Below are 18,982 nucleotides of genomic sequence, written 5' to 3' on the forward strand. Positions count from 1 at the left end.
ATCAGATCTAAGAACTCCACCTTATAGCAATCATTGTTCATATGCTTCTGAAAGAATACCAAATATGAGAAAACTCACTAGGGCAGTGGTTTTCAAAATGTGGTCTCCTGACTAGCATAGTGTCTGGACACAGTGTCTGGACACTAAAAATTCTTGGGCTCCACCTCAGACTTTAAAGACGCTTTGCTCCTTGGAAGAAAAGCTATGGCAAACCTAGACAGCACATTAAAAAGCAGGGACATCACTTTGCCAACAAAGGTCCATATAGTCAAAGCTATGGCTTTTCCAGTAGCCATGTACAGATGTGAGAGTTCCATAAAGAAGGCTAAGTGCCAAAGAACTGATACTCTGGAATCAACTGGTGCTGGAGAAGACTCCTGAGAGTCCTTTGGACAGCAAGGAGATCAAACCAATTAATCCTAAAGGAAATCAACCCTGAATATTCATTGGAAGGACTGATGCTGAAGCTCCAATACTTTGGCCACCTGATTCAAAGAGCAGACTCCCTGGAAAAGATCCCGATGCTGCGAAAGACTGAGGGCCAAAGGAGAAGAGGGTGGCAAAGGATGAGATGGCTAGAAAACATAACCGAGTCAATGGACATGAATTGACTCCAGGAGACAGTGAAGGACACGGAAGCCTGGTGTGCTGTAGTCCATGGGGTCACAGAGTTAGACACAGCTTATTGACTGAACACTTCAGACTTACTAAAATCTGAAGCTCTGGAAAGGGGGCCCAGTTATCTGTGTTTTAACAAGCTTTCCATGTGGTTCTGATACATGCTGAATCTGACAACTCCTGAGCTAAGATAAACCCTTTTCACAGTGTGATTCTGAGATCACTGCTTGGAATTGGCTATGAACTACACCTCTTAGAAACTAGTCCAGACCTCCTGAAGCAGAATCTATACCGAAGTGGAGCCCAGACTCTGTACCTCTAATGAGCACTCCCTGTGAGTCAATGCTTGTGAACCCAAGTTTCCAATGCCACTGCATTTGCTTACAAACTCCTAGAGGTCAGGACTGTCTTGTTCACAGGTCAGTTTGTTTCCAGTAGCTGGGCCAAAAGGGGCATTAGGTGAGTATTTCTGAATGATTAGCTAGCTCCACATTAAAGCACCAACCACTACAGCAACTGCCAAAGCTGCTTAGGGCCATGACTGAGAACTCTTAAGGTGGTAATGTGCTGTGTGCCCCACTTCCCCCCCAAAACAATGATTTTGCTCATTTTAGAATGGTGGTCAGCAGCTTTTTAAGAATAGCTAGATTATTAACTGATGAACTAAAGTCATCTTTGTTTTAAGCTATTTGGTTCTAAAGAAAGATAACTATGGATTGGATCGCAAACAGGGAAAGTTGAGGGCCTTAGTTATAGTACCTCAGCTACCCTGAGGAGAAGTTCAGGCTAATTTAAGTAAAGTTGACAGACATAACTTTTAGCCTGGGGGAATATGATCCATTTAGAAACACTATTCTGGCAAGAAAAGAAACCTCTATTAAGAAATGGCTTTCAGCACCTGCATCCTTGAAGAAAGAGGCTTTTAGAATTTAGGGTCCTCAGGGTTACCATTACAGATCACCCAGCAGATGAGTCCAGTCAGAGGCAAAAGCTGATTTCTCAAGGCATGTTTCAGGTTTTATAAGTATTAGCTCTCAGATTGATCAAAATGGCTAAGGAAACATATACACATATACACCAGAAATTAAATAACTGATCTCACAGATATACATATTTCAATTAATAGTCCCATTTCTATAAACTATCAATTTATTTTTCTACCCAATTCAGTATCAGTGATATACAAAAGGATATAAACAGATTATCATATTTACAGGAAGACAGAGAACAATTACCAAGGAATAAACCCAGCAAAGTAACAAACTGTTGTTTATCCATGTCCACTCAACTATACAAATTGTTTTTTTTTTAAAATTCTAGGACACTTTCCCAGTTCTCTAGGAAAGAAGTTATGTAGATTTATACCTTCCATAAGGGTCAAGAAAACATTACAAGAGCTGATACAATCACGTTTTGTACTGACAGTCAGAAAACACTTAAAGAACCCCCTTTAATTTTCAGGCCAAGGTCAACAGTATCAGCGGGTTCACAGGCAGGATGTGACTTCATCAAAGGAAATGCTTCTCTCCTCTTGCTGGCCTTCCTAAGATCCTCCTTCCCGCAGACAGGCGAAGGAGCTCTCTTCCCTCTTCCCTAACAGGTGATCAAGCCGCACCCTACTCCAACAGATGGGGGTGTAGATTATCGACACAATGAGGAAAAGGAACTGATTTTCTTATCGACTAAATACAATCCAGATCTGGGGAGGCAATTCCAAATTTCCACCAGGCAGATACTATGTGAACTGTATTGAGTACAAGGCATGTTATCTTCAGAAAAAATAGGGATGAACACCTCAGAAATTTTCACATTGCTCATCAAATATAGTTTGCCCAAAGCATATGGGAAATGACAGGAAAAAAAAAAAAAAAAAAACCTTAAAACAAAGCCAGACATTTTATCCGAGTAAGTCAGACTTTAAATTCTTTATGCAATCATAAGGTTAAGAGTCCTTTTCTCCCAAAATGCCTCAAACAGGGGCAGCACAGAGAATGGAATATAAAAAGCTCAATGACTAAAATATGGAACTCAACGGTTTCTGGTCATCTGTAAGTAACTTCTACATTCAAAATTCAACTTTTACATTCAAAAAACAGATCAACTCCACTTCAGATGCCAAAAAAAAAAAAAAAAAGGCAATAGCCTACATACTCCAAACACTTGACAACTGGGAAGCTGTCTCATAAAGGCCAGCAGGATTCATTTATAATTTGGCATGTGCTGGCTGAAGGGGCAACAAATAAACCAAGATATAATACATCAAGTAATCAGACAAATGGTAGACATATACACCACAATAAAGATTCATATACAGTCCTGTGCTGACTTTAAAGAAAAAATTAGGGGACACTAGAGGGAAAAGATAACAGGAAAGAATCATAAGGAAGTATTTCAGTCCAAAGCTAGTCCAGTGAATGTCTACCAGTAGGACTTCCAATCTTTCACCTCCAAAGTTGAGCTGATAGATTATACAATTACCTACTCACTTTCAGGACATACAACATACTCCTAAGTACACTAATCCCTCTGACATTTTGGTTTCACTTCCTACCTGATGACTAAGTTGTTTCTAGGTGTAAAGATGTTCCTAATCTATTTTAACCAGCCAGTTAACAAAGCAAAGGTTCCTTCCCTGTGAGGACAATAAGCTTTACAAAATAATTTGATCTAATGAAGATGGGGAGAGTGGGGGAAAAAAAAGGAAGTTTCCTGGTTTTCTTGTAAAACTTTTTCTCTCACTTGAAAAACCTGGCAATCACTTAATGTTTTGTTCCAGAAAAAGAAAGAAAAAACTAGCTGAGAAAATACCCATACACATTGTTTACTAGCATGATACAAAATAAATTCATAGATGTCGGTCAATTATCTTTTGAAAACCAAATGTGAATGTTTCATCTTGTAACTTAAGAGCTGAATTTTTCCACATTCCTTTACATAGAGTTAGCATCTGTAAATTGAGACTTCTTTTTGACAATCATGCAAATTTAATTTGTCTCCAAAAGCAAAAACACAACCTAACAGATTAACAAAATATGTCCTTTAGACAGCATTTTCTGTGACTTTTTCTCCACTATTACTCTTTTTATACTTTAGTAAACAGAAACTATTCCAAAAAAGTTTACGCATTTTGAGTTTACAGAGAGCTAAACTCTCAGACCGATTAGGAAGGAAGACTAGATCAAGTTGACCTGCTTTACCTTCTGAACTGCCTCTACTCCTCTCAAAAGTAAATTCTAAACATTTTCTAGTTCTTATTATTAAGCTGCATAAGCTACAAACATTTCTACTGCCACAGAGGCTTCTGTAAAATTGAATAAAGATTTTATTATACCACACACACAAAAAGCAATCGGTACAGAAAAGGCAGTTTTTGGTTTTTCTGTTGAGAATTTCTTTCCATGATTTCTCCCATTAAAGTATAGTTTTCAAAGCAACCACCACGACAAAGGAAGCATCTAATTAGTCCATTTTCTTCTGATCCAAGAATGCTGAACATTTACTGTCCCATCTGTAGTTGTATCAGCAGTGTAATGAACACAGTTTATATTACTTAACTATTCTTTGAACTCCAAGAACTGCTGAAGTCTCTTCTGATGTTCTGCAGATGCTTGCACAGCACTAAATGAGACATAAATTCAAAGCATAAGCTTTATTTTACATTAAGCATATTAAGTGAACCACAGAGCACAGAGTCAATATTTTTCAAAACAATTAAAAATGAATAGAAATTTTCACTTATTTAGTACTTCTGAAAAAAGCTGGATGAAAACCCTCCTTAATCTAATGAGAGGAGGACGTGTATTGAGCAACAGCATGCTTCTACCTTCTAAAAGCCCAAAGAAAATTAAGGCTGACAACTGAAGGCATCAACTGTAACCTGCTCTGCTGTGGAACCTGCTGTGCAGAGTTTCAGGCTGTGCAGTAGATTTTTCTGGATTTTATTATGTTATTTAAACCAGATTCCAACATTATCTTTGAGTTATAGAGTATATGAATTGCTTTTAATATAAAATCCTTTAAACTAAGATGTTTGGATAAAATACAATAGACTCCACTAATCGTTTTCAAAGGTAACAGCTTCGTGGTTTAGATTTACTTTTCCCTTTGAACATAAGTTATGCCTTGGATGGGGAATTGAGTTCTCTTCCCACCCTCACCCCTACAAAAATACATTACCTTGACAAAAGTGGGGCAAATGTATACTGAAACCAGTATAGAGCTTTCTTTTAAAATTTTAGGCAGAAATTAAATACAATGAAAGATTTCAGTTTTCTAGTTGTTGATTATACTGTATCCTGACTGAATAATAATGGAGAAGAGAATGGCAACCCACTCCAGTATTCTGGCCAGAGAATTCCATGGACTGTATAGTCCATGGGGTCACAGAGTCAGACATGACTGAGCAACTTTCACACACTGAATAATAAAATTCCAGGTAGCTGAAGGTCGCCACTTTTAAAAGTGTCAAAGGCTTATTATAATAATTTTGTTACAAATTATCCTAAAACACCTTACACATTTTACATCTCTGCTTTCTTAAACCATGTAGCTGCCACCAACTGAACCATCTCATGTATATTTTACTATTCAGACTTTCTCTCGGTGCTAGGGAGGCTGTCATCTCTAACTAAGTGGCTCTGAATTTTTTCAAACACCAAGTCTTCTCTCATGATTTTCTTTTGATTTTTATTCTCATGATTCCCCTCTCCCGCAGGCACTGTACTTCTCTTACTGTTGTTAGTACTCAACTCTAATAGTAGTCTTCCTCTCAAATTTTAATGTTATTGGTTGGAAAGTCAGTAAATCAAACTTGTCTAAATTAAGAGTAAAATGAAGGTCTCCAATGTGTAACTGGTTGGTCTGTGTTAGTTTTCACACCTCCAGTGTTTACTTCATTTATACCTGGTTCTCAGAGGTGAAGCTCTGGGGAATGAATAAACCAGGTATTAATAGGGGCTTCCCTGATAGCTCAGTTGGTAAAGAATTCACCTGCAATTCTGGTTTGATTCCTGGGTCGGGAAGCTCCACTGCAGAAGGGATAGGCTACCCACTGCAGTATTCTTGGGCTTCCCTTGGGGCTCAGCTGGTAAAGAATCCACCTGCAATGCGGGAGACCTGGGTTCAATCCCTGGGTTGGGAAGATGCCCTGGAGAAGGGAAAGGCTACCCACTCCAGAATACTGGCCTGGAGAATTCCATGGACTGTATAGTCCATGGGGTTGCAAAGAGTCAAACAAGAATGAGCGACTTTCACTTTCATACAATAATAATAGTTGTTGTCACAATAATATATAATGTATGTGGGCTTTACATATGTATGATCCTATTTTATCTCTATTAACAGCAAATGAAATAAAATGGGACGAATAATATACCCTTTTCATGGCAGGAAAACAGTATCAGAATGGTTTTCAGAGGTTTGTATATAGAATTCTAGGGTCTGAAAGATTTAGAGTCTAATATCTGGTTCTACAACTTACTACCTGCGTAAGTTACTACCTGGAAGTTACTTAAATCAACAGATGACTTGTCCACAACTACAACAGACAGTAGTGTAATCAGACATATATCCAAATGTTTTAATTCCAAATCTAATGCTTCTGCTATTACCATTTGGTCTAATATTTGCACAAAATAGTCTTTACTGGCCTCATCAATTTTAGTATATATATAATATATGGCTCTACTCAGAGAAAAGAAACTAAGGCAGAGTTTCATTCTTACAGTTTTTTTTAATAATCATCTACTTTTCTTATGGAAGAAATCTATTTTCCCCTTTTCTTCCTGTTCTGGTTGTATCATCAATATACATCAATCATCATATGTATTTCATTATCTGAATTCACTGAGAATTTCTAAGAGTACCTTACATCTTCTACCTTACATTTATACCTTAAACCTTACAGTTTACATCTTGGAGGGAGTCTAGTGCTGTATAGGGTAAGAAGTTGGAATCTTAAGAGCAAGAAAGACCTAATTTCAGGTTTATGTTCTAACACTGACTTGACGGTGCTATCAGGCATGTTCTTAAGCTCTCTGAGTCTCAGTTTCTATATTATACAATTATGATAATCTCTATGCCTCACAGGCTCTTTGAGAAGAATAAATGAAAAGTGTTAAGTGTATTGTCTAGAATAGCACTGTCCAAAAGAACTTTCTGCAATGATGGAAATGTTTTATACCTAAGCTGTCCAGTACAGTAGCCAGTAGCCATGTGTAGTTATTGAGGACTTGAAAGGTGGCCAATGTAACTGACAGATTGGATTTTCAATTTTATTTAACTTAATTTAAATTTAAATAGCAACACATGGCTATCATATTAGAGACTGCAGATCTAGAAAGCACTCAATGAATGTTTTTTTTTTCTGGTTCGTTTTTAAACAAATGAATAAACTTCCTAAGGACAGAGGGTTATCTACAGCTTTTCTGTATTCCCACACAGAACCAAAGTGTTCCATAAACTTGCTGCTGTGGCTCCCTTAGGTATGTATATAGTATGTTTTATGTATTTGCCTTACGGAAGTAAAAGGAAATACACTACTGTTTCTAAAAGCAGCTAGTTTGAAGAAATTCTAAACTATTAATTGCATACAGAAAAAAACAGAGCAATCTCATATTTTAAAGTTTATTTACAATTATGATAAATGTAATTTAGTTAGTAAACTAGTATCCCTTACACTGCCTAGCTAGATTATTTCATGAAAAGAAAGCAGTAAACATCAATGAAACTAAATATACACAGGCTTGGCATTTGTGGTTTTCTTTCTGGTTCCGTTTCTGAAGGTGTTATGATCTGTTGCTGTTTTTCCAGCATGATTCACAAAGCACCAAGAACTCATCTATGGAATACTCTGCTCACCCCAAGCCTTGGTTTGCTAACCAAGACGTAATAACAGAATTATTTTTAATATGCTTTTTTGGAGAGTATTCATTTTGCCTTTTTTCTCCCTTAAGGTCATTTTAGGAATATAAGAAAACAATATATAATTACATTTGCTGCTTTTTTAACTTTCTATCCTTTTTTATCCATCTGAAAGAAGGTCCCAAAGCTTATACAATAGGCCAATTTTTAAAATGCAAATATTAAATCTAAATCTAAGCTGTTACTTCCCAGTAGGAATCAAGAAGGTCCCAAAAAAACCACTTTCAATTTACGAGCCTTAATTCTCATGCCTGTTTCTCAGGGGAACTCTTGAAAGTGAGCAGAAGAGGTAAACTTACTTCAGATGGTCACCAAATGTAGTGGTTATCCTATAGATGGCTGTTTTCAGAGATGCTCTAAACGCAAATCTTAACGTTTTATAGGAAGTGTCCACCAGGCTTCCTGAAATCCGAGGTGGCTTACTGGAAACATGAGGAAGCTTGAAGTACTTATCAACTGACTATATCAAGAAAAAAAGGAAACACATTAGTTCAGACTATCAAAAAAGCCAACTCAGTGCAAGGCTTAAAGAGATTTCATTTCATATAGACAGATACAGAGATAACACATAGACATATAATGAAGTATTTATTTTGGATCACAGTCAAACGGTTTGAAAACCAGTGCAGTCAAGGTTCTGCCACTTCAGCAGTTACCAGGGAAAAGTCTACATCCATCCTCTCAAAAGCAGTTATATACTTTTACAGCCTTGAAAATTCAAAAGTGGGAAGTGAAACACAGATGTCCTACTCTGCTTACAATGCATGACAGGTAAGAATACCTTTATTATGAATCTCAGTCCAAAAAAAGATCAAACTTTATACTTTACATAAGTAAGGTTATTTACAAAACTAGCTTATCTTCCTTTTCAATTCTAGATGATTAAGCATCTAATGTGCAAGAATAGGTAGGAAGAGAGAACTCACAAGTGAAACTGATTTTATTTACATACTTGACAATGTAAGAAAAAGATTTAAGTGTAACTTTTAAAAGCCAAAGGTAAATATTATAATTTTAAATACTGGGAAGCCCAAGAATATTGGTGTGGGTAGCCTAATTCCTTCTCCAGCAGATCTTCCTGACCCAGGAATCAAACCAGGGTCTTCTGCATTGCAGGTGGATTCTTTACCAACTGAGCTATCAGGGAAGCCCCTTTAAATGCTATAACTATATTAAGAGAAGGGAGAAGAGAAGATTGAGAAGAATAACTGTGTTAATCTAATGCAGCAAGTATTACAATGTCTAAGGTGACAAGAAGCAATAGCAGAAGCCTATTATTTATAGTTATGGATGTAAGCGCCAAAAAAGTACCTAAGACTCCAGGTAAAATGATTTCTGCCATCATGTTTTTAATTTCAAGAGTTCTTTTACGTCAACTAAATGATCCTTTTTATTTCAACATCCTATTTTTGTTTCCAGGATGCAATACCCTATTTTATTTCTGAGCGTTTTTGTGGTTTTTTGTTATATTTGGGGGTTTATTTTTGCTTTAGAGTTTCTTTTCCCTCTGTACTCCACTTGGTCTCTATCATCTGTATTGAAGACTTCCCTTGGCTCATGACTGAGAATAGGGCCTTCTAAAGAGCTGGACCAAAATCTCTAAGTACTAGAAATGACTGATAACAGCTTTGAGTACATGATTGGGGATTACCGCCAATAGGCTTCACAACAGGTGATCTGTATGGACTTCTGGGGGGTGGGGGGTGCAGAGGGGTGTGCAGGGCAGGGAGGGTGAGTGCCCAACTCAGTAACTTTAGGTCTTTCTTCTTGGTTTGATCAGAGTTCCCAAAGAAGAACCTTCCAGTACCCTCTCTGGAAGGCCTAGTTCAGGGAAGCTGAGCAGGTAACAGAGCTATCGAGCACACCCTAAACTTCTAGTAGAGTGCCTACAACTATGAACTCTCCCAGTCCAGACAGCCAGTGCTACACTCTCTCTAAAGGATGAAACTTAACTTCTGGAATGAGGGAGAAGCACCTCGGAGAATCTAGAGCTCCAGCTGGGTTTCAACAGTGCTCACACAGCCTCCTTGTTTAGGCGTCTGTCCCTCAGGCCTTGGCCCCCAGAGGTGCTCACCCCACTGCCACCTTCGCACTGCCTCTGACTCTGCTAAGTTAGCTTCTCAACTGTCTGCTCTCCAGCTTAGAGAGAGAACTTTGTTGCTGTTGTCTCCTCTCCTATTTACGGATTCATGTCTTTTTAAAAGTACTTTCACCATAGTTTAGCAGAGTTTAGGGGAAGGAACAAGATCTGATGCATGTGTTCAGTCTGTCACAACAACTGCAAGTCCAACCATTTATTCTTTCAACAGAAACTTGTAAGAGGAATGCCTGAGACTGGGGCACGCTTTTAGGATACTTTTAGGCAGTATGGAAGATAGTATTCAGTGACGTACTTAAGTAACAGTAAGTAACACTGAATCACAATGGAAATATTACTTCCTTTTCAATTTTCTTATAAACCTAATTAACTCTCAGTATACCAGCAAAATAGTCACCATCATTTTCACCTGGATTCGGTGGACCCTCTTTATAGTCTTTTTACAAAAAATTTACAGAAATAACAAAAACAGGATAATGTAAAATAACTTTAAAGCAATATAAATAATATTATAAACATAGTTTCCAGGTTTCGAAGATATAAACATCTGAAGTATGAAATGTGTTTTGAATGCAACTACCTACTTATCAGCTATTATGAACAAACCTGGAACATATCCATCCTATAATACTGATTTCAAATTGAAGACATATCTCCAACAGACTCTAGCTTATCATTATTTCTGGTTCTTTTTCTTGCATCTGCACCATCAAAACTCAATACTTCAAAAAACTTTTGACAGTTCATAATTTTGTTACAAAGTTCAGCCATTTTTTTGTACCCAACTATACAAAACATTTTCATTCTTAGGTTTATAAAGATGAACTGAAATGCAATCACATATAAAATTATTTTATACATGTGATTTTTTCTCATTTCAACATCAACTATTTCCTTCCAGTCACTTTTGAATACACCTTTGTATACCTTCAGCATGCATCCATTTAAGAATCATATAAATTTCTAGAGTGCTGTGTCTCTGCATGCATCATCTGATTTATCTAAATAATTATTTAACATATGGGCAATTTTCTCCTTTTTACTATCATCAGTGGAAAATCTTTCAAATCTGAATTAGCAACTGTATTCATTGAAAGCTTAAAAAAAAACTACAAAGATGTTTGTTCAGACTATTTATATACCTTTTCTTGAAAGATGATGCAATACTATATGATTTCATCATCCTTCTGTTTTCTTACTGGTCTTTTTACCACAATTGGAATAACTGATGAGTAATGATGAAATAATTCCTAGGATGATCAAATAGCAAACTGTTTCAAGACACTGGAAATGGAAAATCACTAGGATTCCATAATACATCTCAGATTTTAAAAGGGTTGAAAGGGTAATTGTAAAGGAATGAATTTTGTTTTCTCTTTGTTCTTTAAAAGAACTCTAAGAAAGAATAAAAGTGATAAAATATCAATCCTTACAAATAATTGGAATAGCTCAAAAAAATAAATGCCAAAACTTAAATTGGGTCCAACAGACCCTAATGTATAAAAGTTACACTGGGGAAGAAAGTCTCAGTATGGAGGTGATATGTCTTTAACACATTTCTAATCCTCTCTAATTTCCCTTCACAACAAAAGGACAAGAAGGCTTCAGGTTCAGGGACTTCAGCAAAAAAGAATTATTTAAAATTACTCTCTTTTCTCTTTCATTGTCTTCTCCTCGATACTGAAATCCAAAAAGCCCTGATCGGACAATAAAACCTAACCTAAGGCAGAGGAACCAGAGATCAAATTGTCAACATCCGCTGGATCATGGAAAAAGAGAGTTTCAGAAAAGCATCCATTTCTGCTTTATTGACTATGCCAAAGCCTTTGACTGTGTGGATCACAAGAAACTGTGGAAAATTCTGAAAGAGATGGGAATACCAGACCATCTGACCTGCCTCTTGAGCAATCTGTATGCATGTCAGGAAGCAACAGTTAGAACTGAACATGGAACAACAGACTGGTTTCAAATAGGAAAAGGAGTACGTCAAGGCTGTATATTGTCACTCTGCTTATTTAACTTCTATGCAGAGTACATCATGAGAAATGCTGGACTGGAAGAAACACAAGCTGGAATCAAGATTGCTGGGAGAAATATCAATAATCTCAGATATGCAGATGACACCACCCTTATGGCAGAAAGTGAAGAGGAACTAAAAAGCCTCTTGATGAAAGTGAAAGAGGAGAGTGAAAAAGTTGGCTTAAAGCTCAACATTCAGAAAACGAAGATCATGGCATCCGGTCCCATCACTTAATGGGAAATAGATGGGGAAACAGTGTCAGACTTTATTTTGGGGGGCTCCAAAATCACTGCAGATGGTGACTGAAGCCATGAAATTAAAAGACACTTACTCCTTGGAAGAAAAGTTATGACCAACCTAGACAGCATATTCAAAAGCAGAGACATTACTTTGCCGACTGAGGTCTGTCTAGTCAAGGCTATGGTTTTTCCTGTGGCCATGTATGGATGTGAGAGTTGGACTGTGAAGAAGGCTGAGCGCTGAAGAATTTATGCTTTTGAACTATGGTGTTGGAGAAGACTTTTGAGAGTCCCTTGGACTGCAAGGAGATCCAACCAATCCATTCTGAAGATCAGCCCTGGGATTTCTTTGGAAGGAATGACGCTAAAGCTGAAACTCCAGTACTTTGGCCACCTCATGTGAACAGTTGACGCATTGGAAAAGACTCCGATGCTGGGAGGGATTGGGGGCAGGAGGAGAAGGGGATGACAGAGGATGAGATGGCTGGATGCCATCACTGACTTGATGGACGTGAGTCTGAGTGAACTCCGGGAGTTGGTGATGGACAAGGAGGCCTGGCATGCTGCGATTCATAGGGTCACAAAGAGTCGGACACAACTGAGCGACTGAACCGAACTGAACTGAAGCTGACATAGGTTATTTATATTCTATATTCCACTTGCTATGAATATTCAGATATTTCACTGCAGAAAAGCATTACTGTATCTGATTAAGGGGCTTCTACCTCAGATAGCAATAGCAGTGTTACATAATGTAGACTGTGTATACCATGTAACACTTTGAAAAATCTTAAAATATCTAAATTTTGAAACAATTTGAGGGTTTGAGATAAGGAATGGTAGACCTATATCTATTCATAGCAAGTCAAACTAGCTTTCCTTTTACAACAGTGATACTGTTTCCTTTTAAATAAATTTAACTTAAAATACTAAGTAAATAATAGTTCATTTAGGTGGTATATAAATGTGACTAAAATTATGACAACAGTGTATGCTAATCAACAGTTAAAGCAAAAACTATGATGGTAGTATATGAATAACTTGAACCTAGAGAATACTGGTTTATAGTATTTAATGATATGCCCCATGGTTACCAGAACTGAAGTATCCACTTAATCAGCTATGAGATTAAACAAGTACCTATCGAGCACTCATTTTATGCATTGGTTCCTGCCCTTAAGACTCAGATCACACAACTGGAATCTCAAATATCTAGTTAAGAATTATCCCAAACAATGAAAAGAGTAAGTGGTGAGTAGAACACACCACTGAACAATATAAATATACTCTGGGAAAAATAAATTCTATGAAGGCCTCACTTTGGCCCTAAAAGAAGCCTAAAGAGGGGCTGTACTGTGGAAACAGGCACTTTTTGCCCATTTATATTTATACGCAGTAGCATATGTACAATGGCCACATAAACAGAAAACTCCAGTTGCTCCTTCCTGATTATTTATCTATCAACATCATTAATAAAAGTCTGCCATGCAGAGACTTGAAAGTCCCTGGTCTCAAGGATCCTACTTATAACCTAGTTAAAAAGAGTTCTGCTCCACTAAAGCCAGAATCCCAAACAAATGTTAAGGATAAGAGTGGACTCTGTTACTGGAAATCATGACTATAGATCAGAGTTTCTCAAACTGAGCACTGCTGACATTCTGGACTGGGCGGTTCTTTCCTGTGGGGCGTGACCTGTGCAGTGTAGGCTGTTCAGCAGCATCCCTGGCCTCTACACAACATATGCAGCAGCATCCCCCACTGTGACAATCAAACTGTTTGCAGACATTACCAAATACCTCCTGTGGAACAAAATCATCCCTGGTTGAGAACCATTGCTACAGAATAATAACAATATCAGATGATGATAATGATAGCTAAATTTATTGATTGCAGTTATTCTGTGTCAGGAACTCGGTTAATTGTGATATATATATAATCTCATTTAAATAATAATTTGCTAACAAAGCCATGTCTGATAACCACTTATTTCATTTAATTATTTATAACAATAGTATATGCTATTTATTGCATATATTATACTTGCCAAGAACCATTTTAAACTCTTCACAGATATTATTTCTAACCCTCATAATATTCCTGCAAGATACTATTTTCATTTTATAAATGAAGATACTGATCTCAGAAAACTTTAATAAACTGCTCTAGTCACTCACAGAGCAGTGGAGCCTTGGGCATCTGTCTGACACTGTCACCCAGACTACTTGCTTACAGTATTGACAGCAGTACTTTCTTTTTAATTTTTAAAAATCTTTTCTCCTGTACAAGAATTCTGTCATACAGCATGGTAATAGTGACAACAAAGCAATAAGAGCTAACTCACATTTGCTGAGCGCTTAACATAAGCTAGCTTCCCAGGTGGCACAGTGGTAAAGAATCTGCCTGCAATGCAGAAGACATGGGTTCAATCCCTGGGTCGGGAAGATCCCCGGGAGAAGGAAATTGCAACCCACTCCAGTATTTTTGCCTGGGAAATCCTACGGACAGAGAAGCCTGGAGGGCTTCAGTCCATGTGGTCGCAAAGGTCGGACACAGCTTAGTGACTACAACCACCACAACAATAACATGGGCTAGGCACCCTGAGTGCTTTAGTGTGAGCCAGGGTTTAAACACAGGTGGCTCTGCCCCTAGGTCTCACACTTCGGCTCTTGTAACCTGCTACAGTCGATATTAAGAAAGAAGTTAAGAAATACATGTTCTGCCAAGCCCTCGCAGAAGTGATCTGATATGGTAGAAAGCAAAGAACTTGGGGTGTAATAGCCTGGTTTACAAATTTACCCGACCATTCATTGAGCATGATCTTGAGTAAGTCATACCAACAGATACAGATATAGTCTTTTCGAGAGATTCAATCATGCAAAATAAGCTTTATTCTATCTTTATGGGATTTTTACAAAAATTAAAGAAAGAACATTTCTTTTGGATTCTACAGAAATAAATCATAAAAGCTGAAAATATATAAATTATATGTATAAATATAGTATACAAAAATAAATACGGAAGTAAAAAATATGACTCTAGAGAAACAGAAAAAGTGTGCCTTGCAGAAGAATCCCGGGCAAGGGCCCGCGTGACTTTGGAAGAATCCCGGGCAAGGGCCCGCGTGACTTTGGAAGAATCCCGGGCAAGGGCCCGCGTGACTTTGGAAGAATCCCGGGCAAGGGCCCGCGTGACTTTGGAAGAATCCCGGGCAAGGGCCCGCGTGACTTTGGAAGAATCCCGGGCAAGGGCCCGCGTGACTTTGGAAGAACGCTGGGCAAGGGCCCGTGTGACTTTGGAAGAACGCTGGTCAAGGGTCTCTGGACCTTCAAACTCAAGAGTTCTGGCCCTCAAGAACGTTGCTCTCCTCTTCGTTCTTCCGTCTAACTTCTGTGTCACTTCCTACTTCCGTGTCACTTCCCATGAAAGGGAAGCCTTTCATGACTTCACACCCTTCCCTTTAATCTCCTATTCACAAGGCTAGTTAGACTTGCCTGTTTTCTGTGCTTTAATCACCCTGCACTTCTGTACATTGTGGCACTTATAGTTACACTTACTTGTATGATCTCCTGTTTTACTTTCTGTTACTTATTTGTATGACTTTCTCTTTGAGGTTACAAAGTGTTGGACATGTCTGAGCAACTACCTTCAAGCTCCTGGAGGGCAGGAACCATGCTTGTCTTTCCTTATTCTGTATCTCAGCACACGCTGAACTGTTTGATAATTGATATTTATTGAATATATGAATAGTATAAAGGTCAACTTCAAATTTCCAAGTATATCGAAATTTGGCCTTCAGGTGATAAGGCAAAAAATATAATAGATAGAGCTGATATCCTATATCAAGGTGACAGTGACTCTTCAAAGACTAGAAGGCTTTCTGAAAAGTTTAAAACATACTTTCAAAAATGAAAAAGTGGTTGATTGTTAAACAATGTGACTGTACTTAACGACACAGAACTATACACAAAAAGACAGCTAAAATGTTAAGTGTATTTTAAATTTTATATGTGTATTTTAACACAATTTTAAAAAATTTTTTTAATTAAACAAACCACTCTACCATTTTGGTCCCCAACCTTTCACATATAAGGATCCTTTTTAAAGACTATATATATACACACACACACTTAGATAGATAGCTATGTAGTGGAATTCCATGGGACAGTAACTGTTCCATCCACTAATGTACGAAATAATTCCATGAACTCAATAATGCTTTTAAATGACTATGTATTTCAATTAACCAAAACAGTATATAGAAACCTCTAGAAAACAGCTGTAACTATGCCAGACAAACATTAATTATTCAGATGACAGCAGTACATGTATGGATCCATGAACCCATTGTAGTATTTGGATCTCCCAGGATGGCTTGGCCCACTATTATTAGGAACAACTGTCCTAGGATAGCCATCCGTCCACTCCTTGCCCTCTGAATGGTTTGAAGAATGAAAGGCTCCCCCTTTTCTTTCATATTTTGTCTTTAATGATTCAGTAAAATGGCTGAAGTGATTGACAATGAAAAGTAAAGCAAAAGAACAAAATAGTTCCATAAATTGTTCCTTGTGTTTGTGTGTGTGCTCAGCTGCGTCCAACTCTTTCCAACCCCATGGACTGTAGCCCACCTGGCTCCTCTGTCCATGGAATTTTCCAGGCAAGAATACTGGAGCGGGTTGCCACCTGCCACTCCAGGGGATCTTCCCGACCCAGGGATCAAACCTAACTCCTCCAATGCAGGCAGATCCTTTATCACTGAGTCAACTGGGAAGCCCCACACACAACTGTTCCTTAGTAAATCCAGAAGCCTGTGTTTAATAACTTACCTTAAATTACAGAGATATTTAGAACTTATTTTTGTTATTAAAAGCAAGGATCCCTTCTACATCAAAGAATATAAAGCCAAAAACATACAACAGGACTCATGAGTCACATGACATCCCTGTCTTACAAAATGAAGGGGCTTGTGACTATTATAATTAATTCACATCAGAACTATCATTTAATTCAGGCCCCAGAACAGAAGCCTTCACCCATCAAACCAACCATGAAGCTCTCCAGCAGTCATCCACCAAGCATTTAATAAATAAGTACCTGTTATTTGCCAGGTACCAGGTCAGATGCCAGGAATACATAAATAAGACAAGATCCCTGACTCTACTCATGTCTGACTCATTGCAACCCCATGGACTGTAACCCATCAGCCTCCTCTATCCATGGAATTCTCCAGGCAAAAATACTGGAGTGGGTTGCCATTTCCTTCTCCAGGGGAATCTTTCTGACCCAGGAATCAAACCCGGGTCTCCTGCATTGCAGGCAGATTCTTTACCAGTTGAGCCACCGGGGAAGCCCCCTACTCTGACTAGAGACAATAAAAGTAAACAATGAAAATACAGTGTAATAAAATGACGAATGGGGGTTACAGGCGGAGCCAGAGAAAACGAGAAAAATGTGTTCTAGGCAAAGAAAGAAGAGGCATCACATATAGAGTTAGAGTTAGGTTAAGAAAATAAAATATATTTGGGGCAGGGGTGGAGGAATAGAATAGTCCATGGTGGTTATGAGACTAGAGGGCTTATGGGAAGAACTGGGCAGTGGCTAAAGTTAGAATGAAGGGTCCCTGTTAAGTCCCAGGAGCAAAAGGCCATAGTAATAATTCAGGTCAGGAATGCCAAGAGCCTGAAATGAGACTGAAGTAGGAGGGATGGGCAAGAGAAAGGGTAGGTGGTCAGTATAGGATTGATCCCTTAGAGTTTTGCCACGTGGGTGCACCTGAAGGACCTGGCAACTAGGAGGTGAGGGAATTGGTAACAAGATGGCTGAAGTGACAGACTCTAAGGTGTAACCTGGATGAGGAACGATGTACGTGTAGCTGGGGGAGCTGAAAAACAAAGGGAGTGAAAATATTAGCAAAGACAAAAGAGGAAGCAAGGCATAAAAGGCTGTGCATGAGGGAGAGGGGCTCTTATACAGCCCACAGATCTACGGACAGAATTCAGGGGCCATGAACTTTGGGCTAAAAATGACATGTTTATCTTTACTAAGCTCTAATTAAAATTTAGCAATTGTTTCAATTATGAAACAGTAAATCACAATAGCATTAGTAGTTCCTCTAACTTTGCCACCAACAGAAATCATCAATATTTTCATCACACTAGTGTAATTATCTTTAAATACCATTCATCTTAATCATTACTTCAAAATGATGAGTTAGACCCACTGATGCTCACTCACTCAGTCGTGTCTGACCCTTTGTGACCCCACGAACTATAGCCTGATAGGCTCCTCTGTCCACACAATTCTCCAGGCAAGAATACTGGAGTGGGTTGCCATTTCCTTCTCCATAGACCCACTGATAGACCTTGTTATTTAACGCATTAATGTATCACAAACTTAATACTTTCAAAATTATATTCTAATATAACTGATTTCCTTTCTAATCTGAAAGACTTTATATTTTATGTATTTGTTTTTCCCATTATTCTGGGAAAAAGTCCATGGGCCTCATCAGACTGCTAAAGGGATCTCTGGCACAAAAACATTCAAGGACTCTGGCTTAGAGGCTAGAATCGTGGAGTTTTAAGCTTTGGAGGTGGAGAATACACGGGCCGATGAAGCCTGGATGACAGTCAAAGGCTGAGGCTGATAAGTGTGTAAAAGCCTGGCAACAGAACACTCTGACATAAATCGCAGCAATATTTTTTCAATCTGTCTCCCAGAATAATGGAAATATAAACAAAAAAAAACAAGTGGGATGTACTTAAACTCAAAAGCTTTTGCACAGCAAAGGAAACAATAAACAAAATGAAAGACAATCCACAGATTGGGAGAAAACATTTGCAAACAATGAGACCAATAAGGGATTAGTCTCCAAAATTTACAAACAGCTCGTGATGCTTAACAGCATCAAAACAAATAACCCACTCAAAAAATGGGCAAAAGACCTAAACAGACATTTCTTCAAAGAAGACATACAGATGGCCAAGAGGTACATGAAAAGATGTTCAACCCGGCTAATTACTAGAGAAACGCAAATCAAAACTACAATGAGATACCATCTCACACCAGTCACAGTGGCTATCATCAAAA

The 18,982-nt window shown here is 38.1% G+C and overlaps 1 protein-coding gene across 4 annotated transcripts in view; it reads right to left on the reverse strand.

The window, feature by feature from the left end:
- Positions 1-1,731: 1,731 nt before the first annotated feature.
- NDC1 (NDC1 transmembrane nucleoporin) overlaps positions 1,732-18,982 on the reverse strand; it is a 57,558-nt gene continuing 40,307 nt past the window's right edge. For all 4 annotated transcript variants that reach the window (XM_069592194.1, XM_069592213.1, XM_069592183.1 and 1 more), the window contains 2 exons: positions 7,839-7,999; positions 1,732-4,236 (listed from right to left, as the gene is read on the reverse strand). In XM_069592194.1, the coding sequence (XP_069448295.1) occupies positions 4,173-4,236; positions 7,839-7,999 (225 nt within the window). In that variant the 3' untranslated portion in view covers positions 1,732-4,172. The remainder of the gene's footprint in view (positions 4,237-7,838; positions 8,000-18,982) is intronic.

Source organism: Ovis canadensis, chromosome 1, assembly GCF_042477335.2.
Source record: "Ovis canadensis isolate MfBH-ARS-UI-01 breed Bighorn chromosome 1, ARS-UI_OviCan_v2, whole genome shotgun sequence".
NCBI lineage: Eukaryota > Metazoa > Chordata > Mammalia > Artiodactyla > Bovidae > Ovis > Ovis canadensis.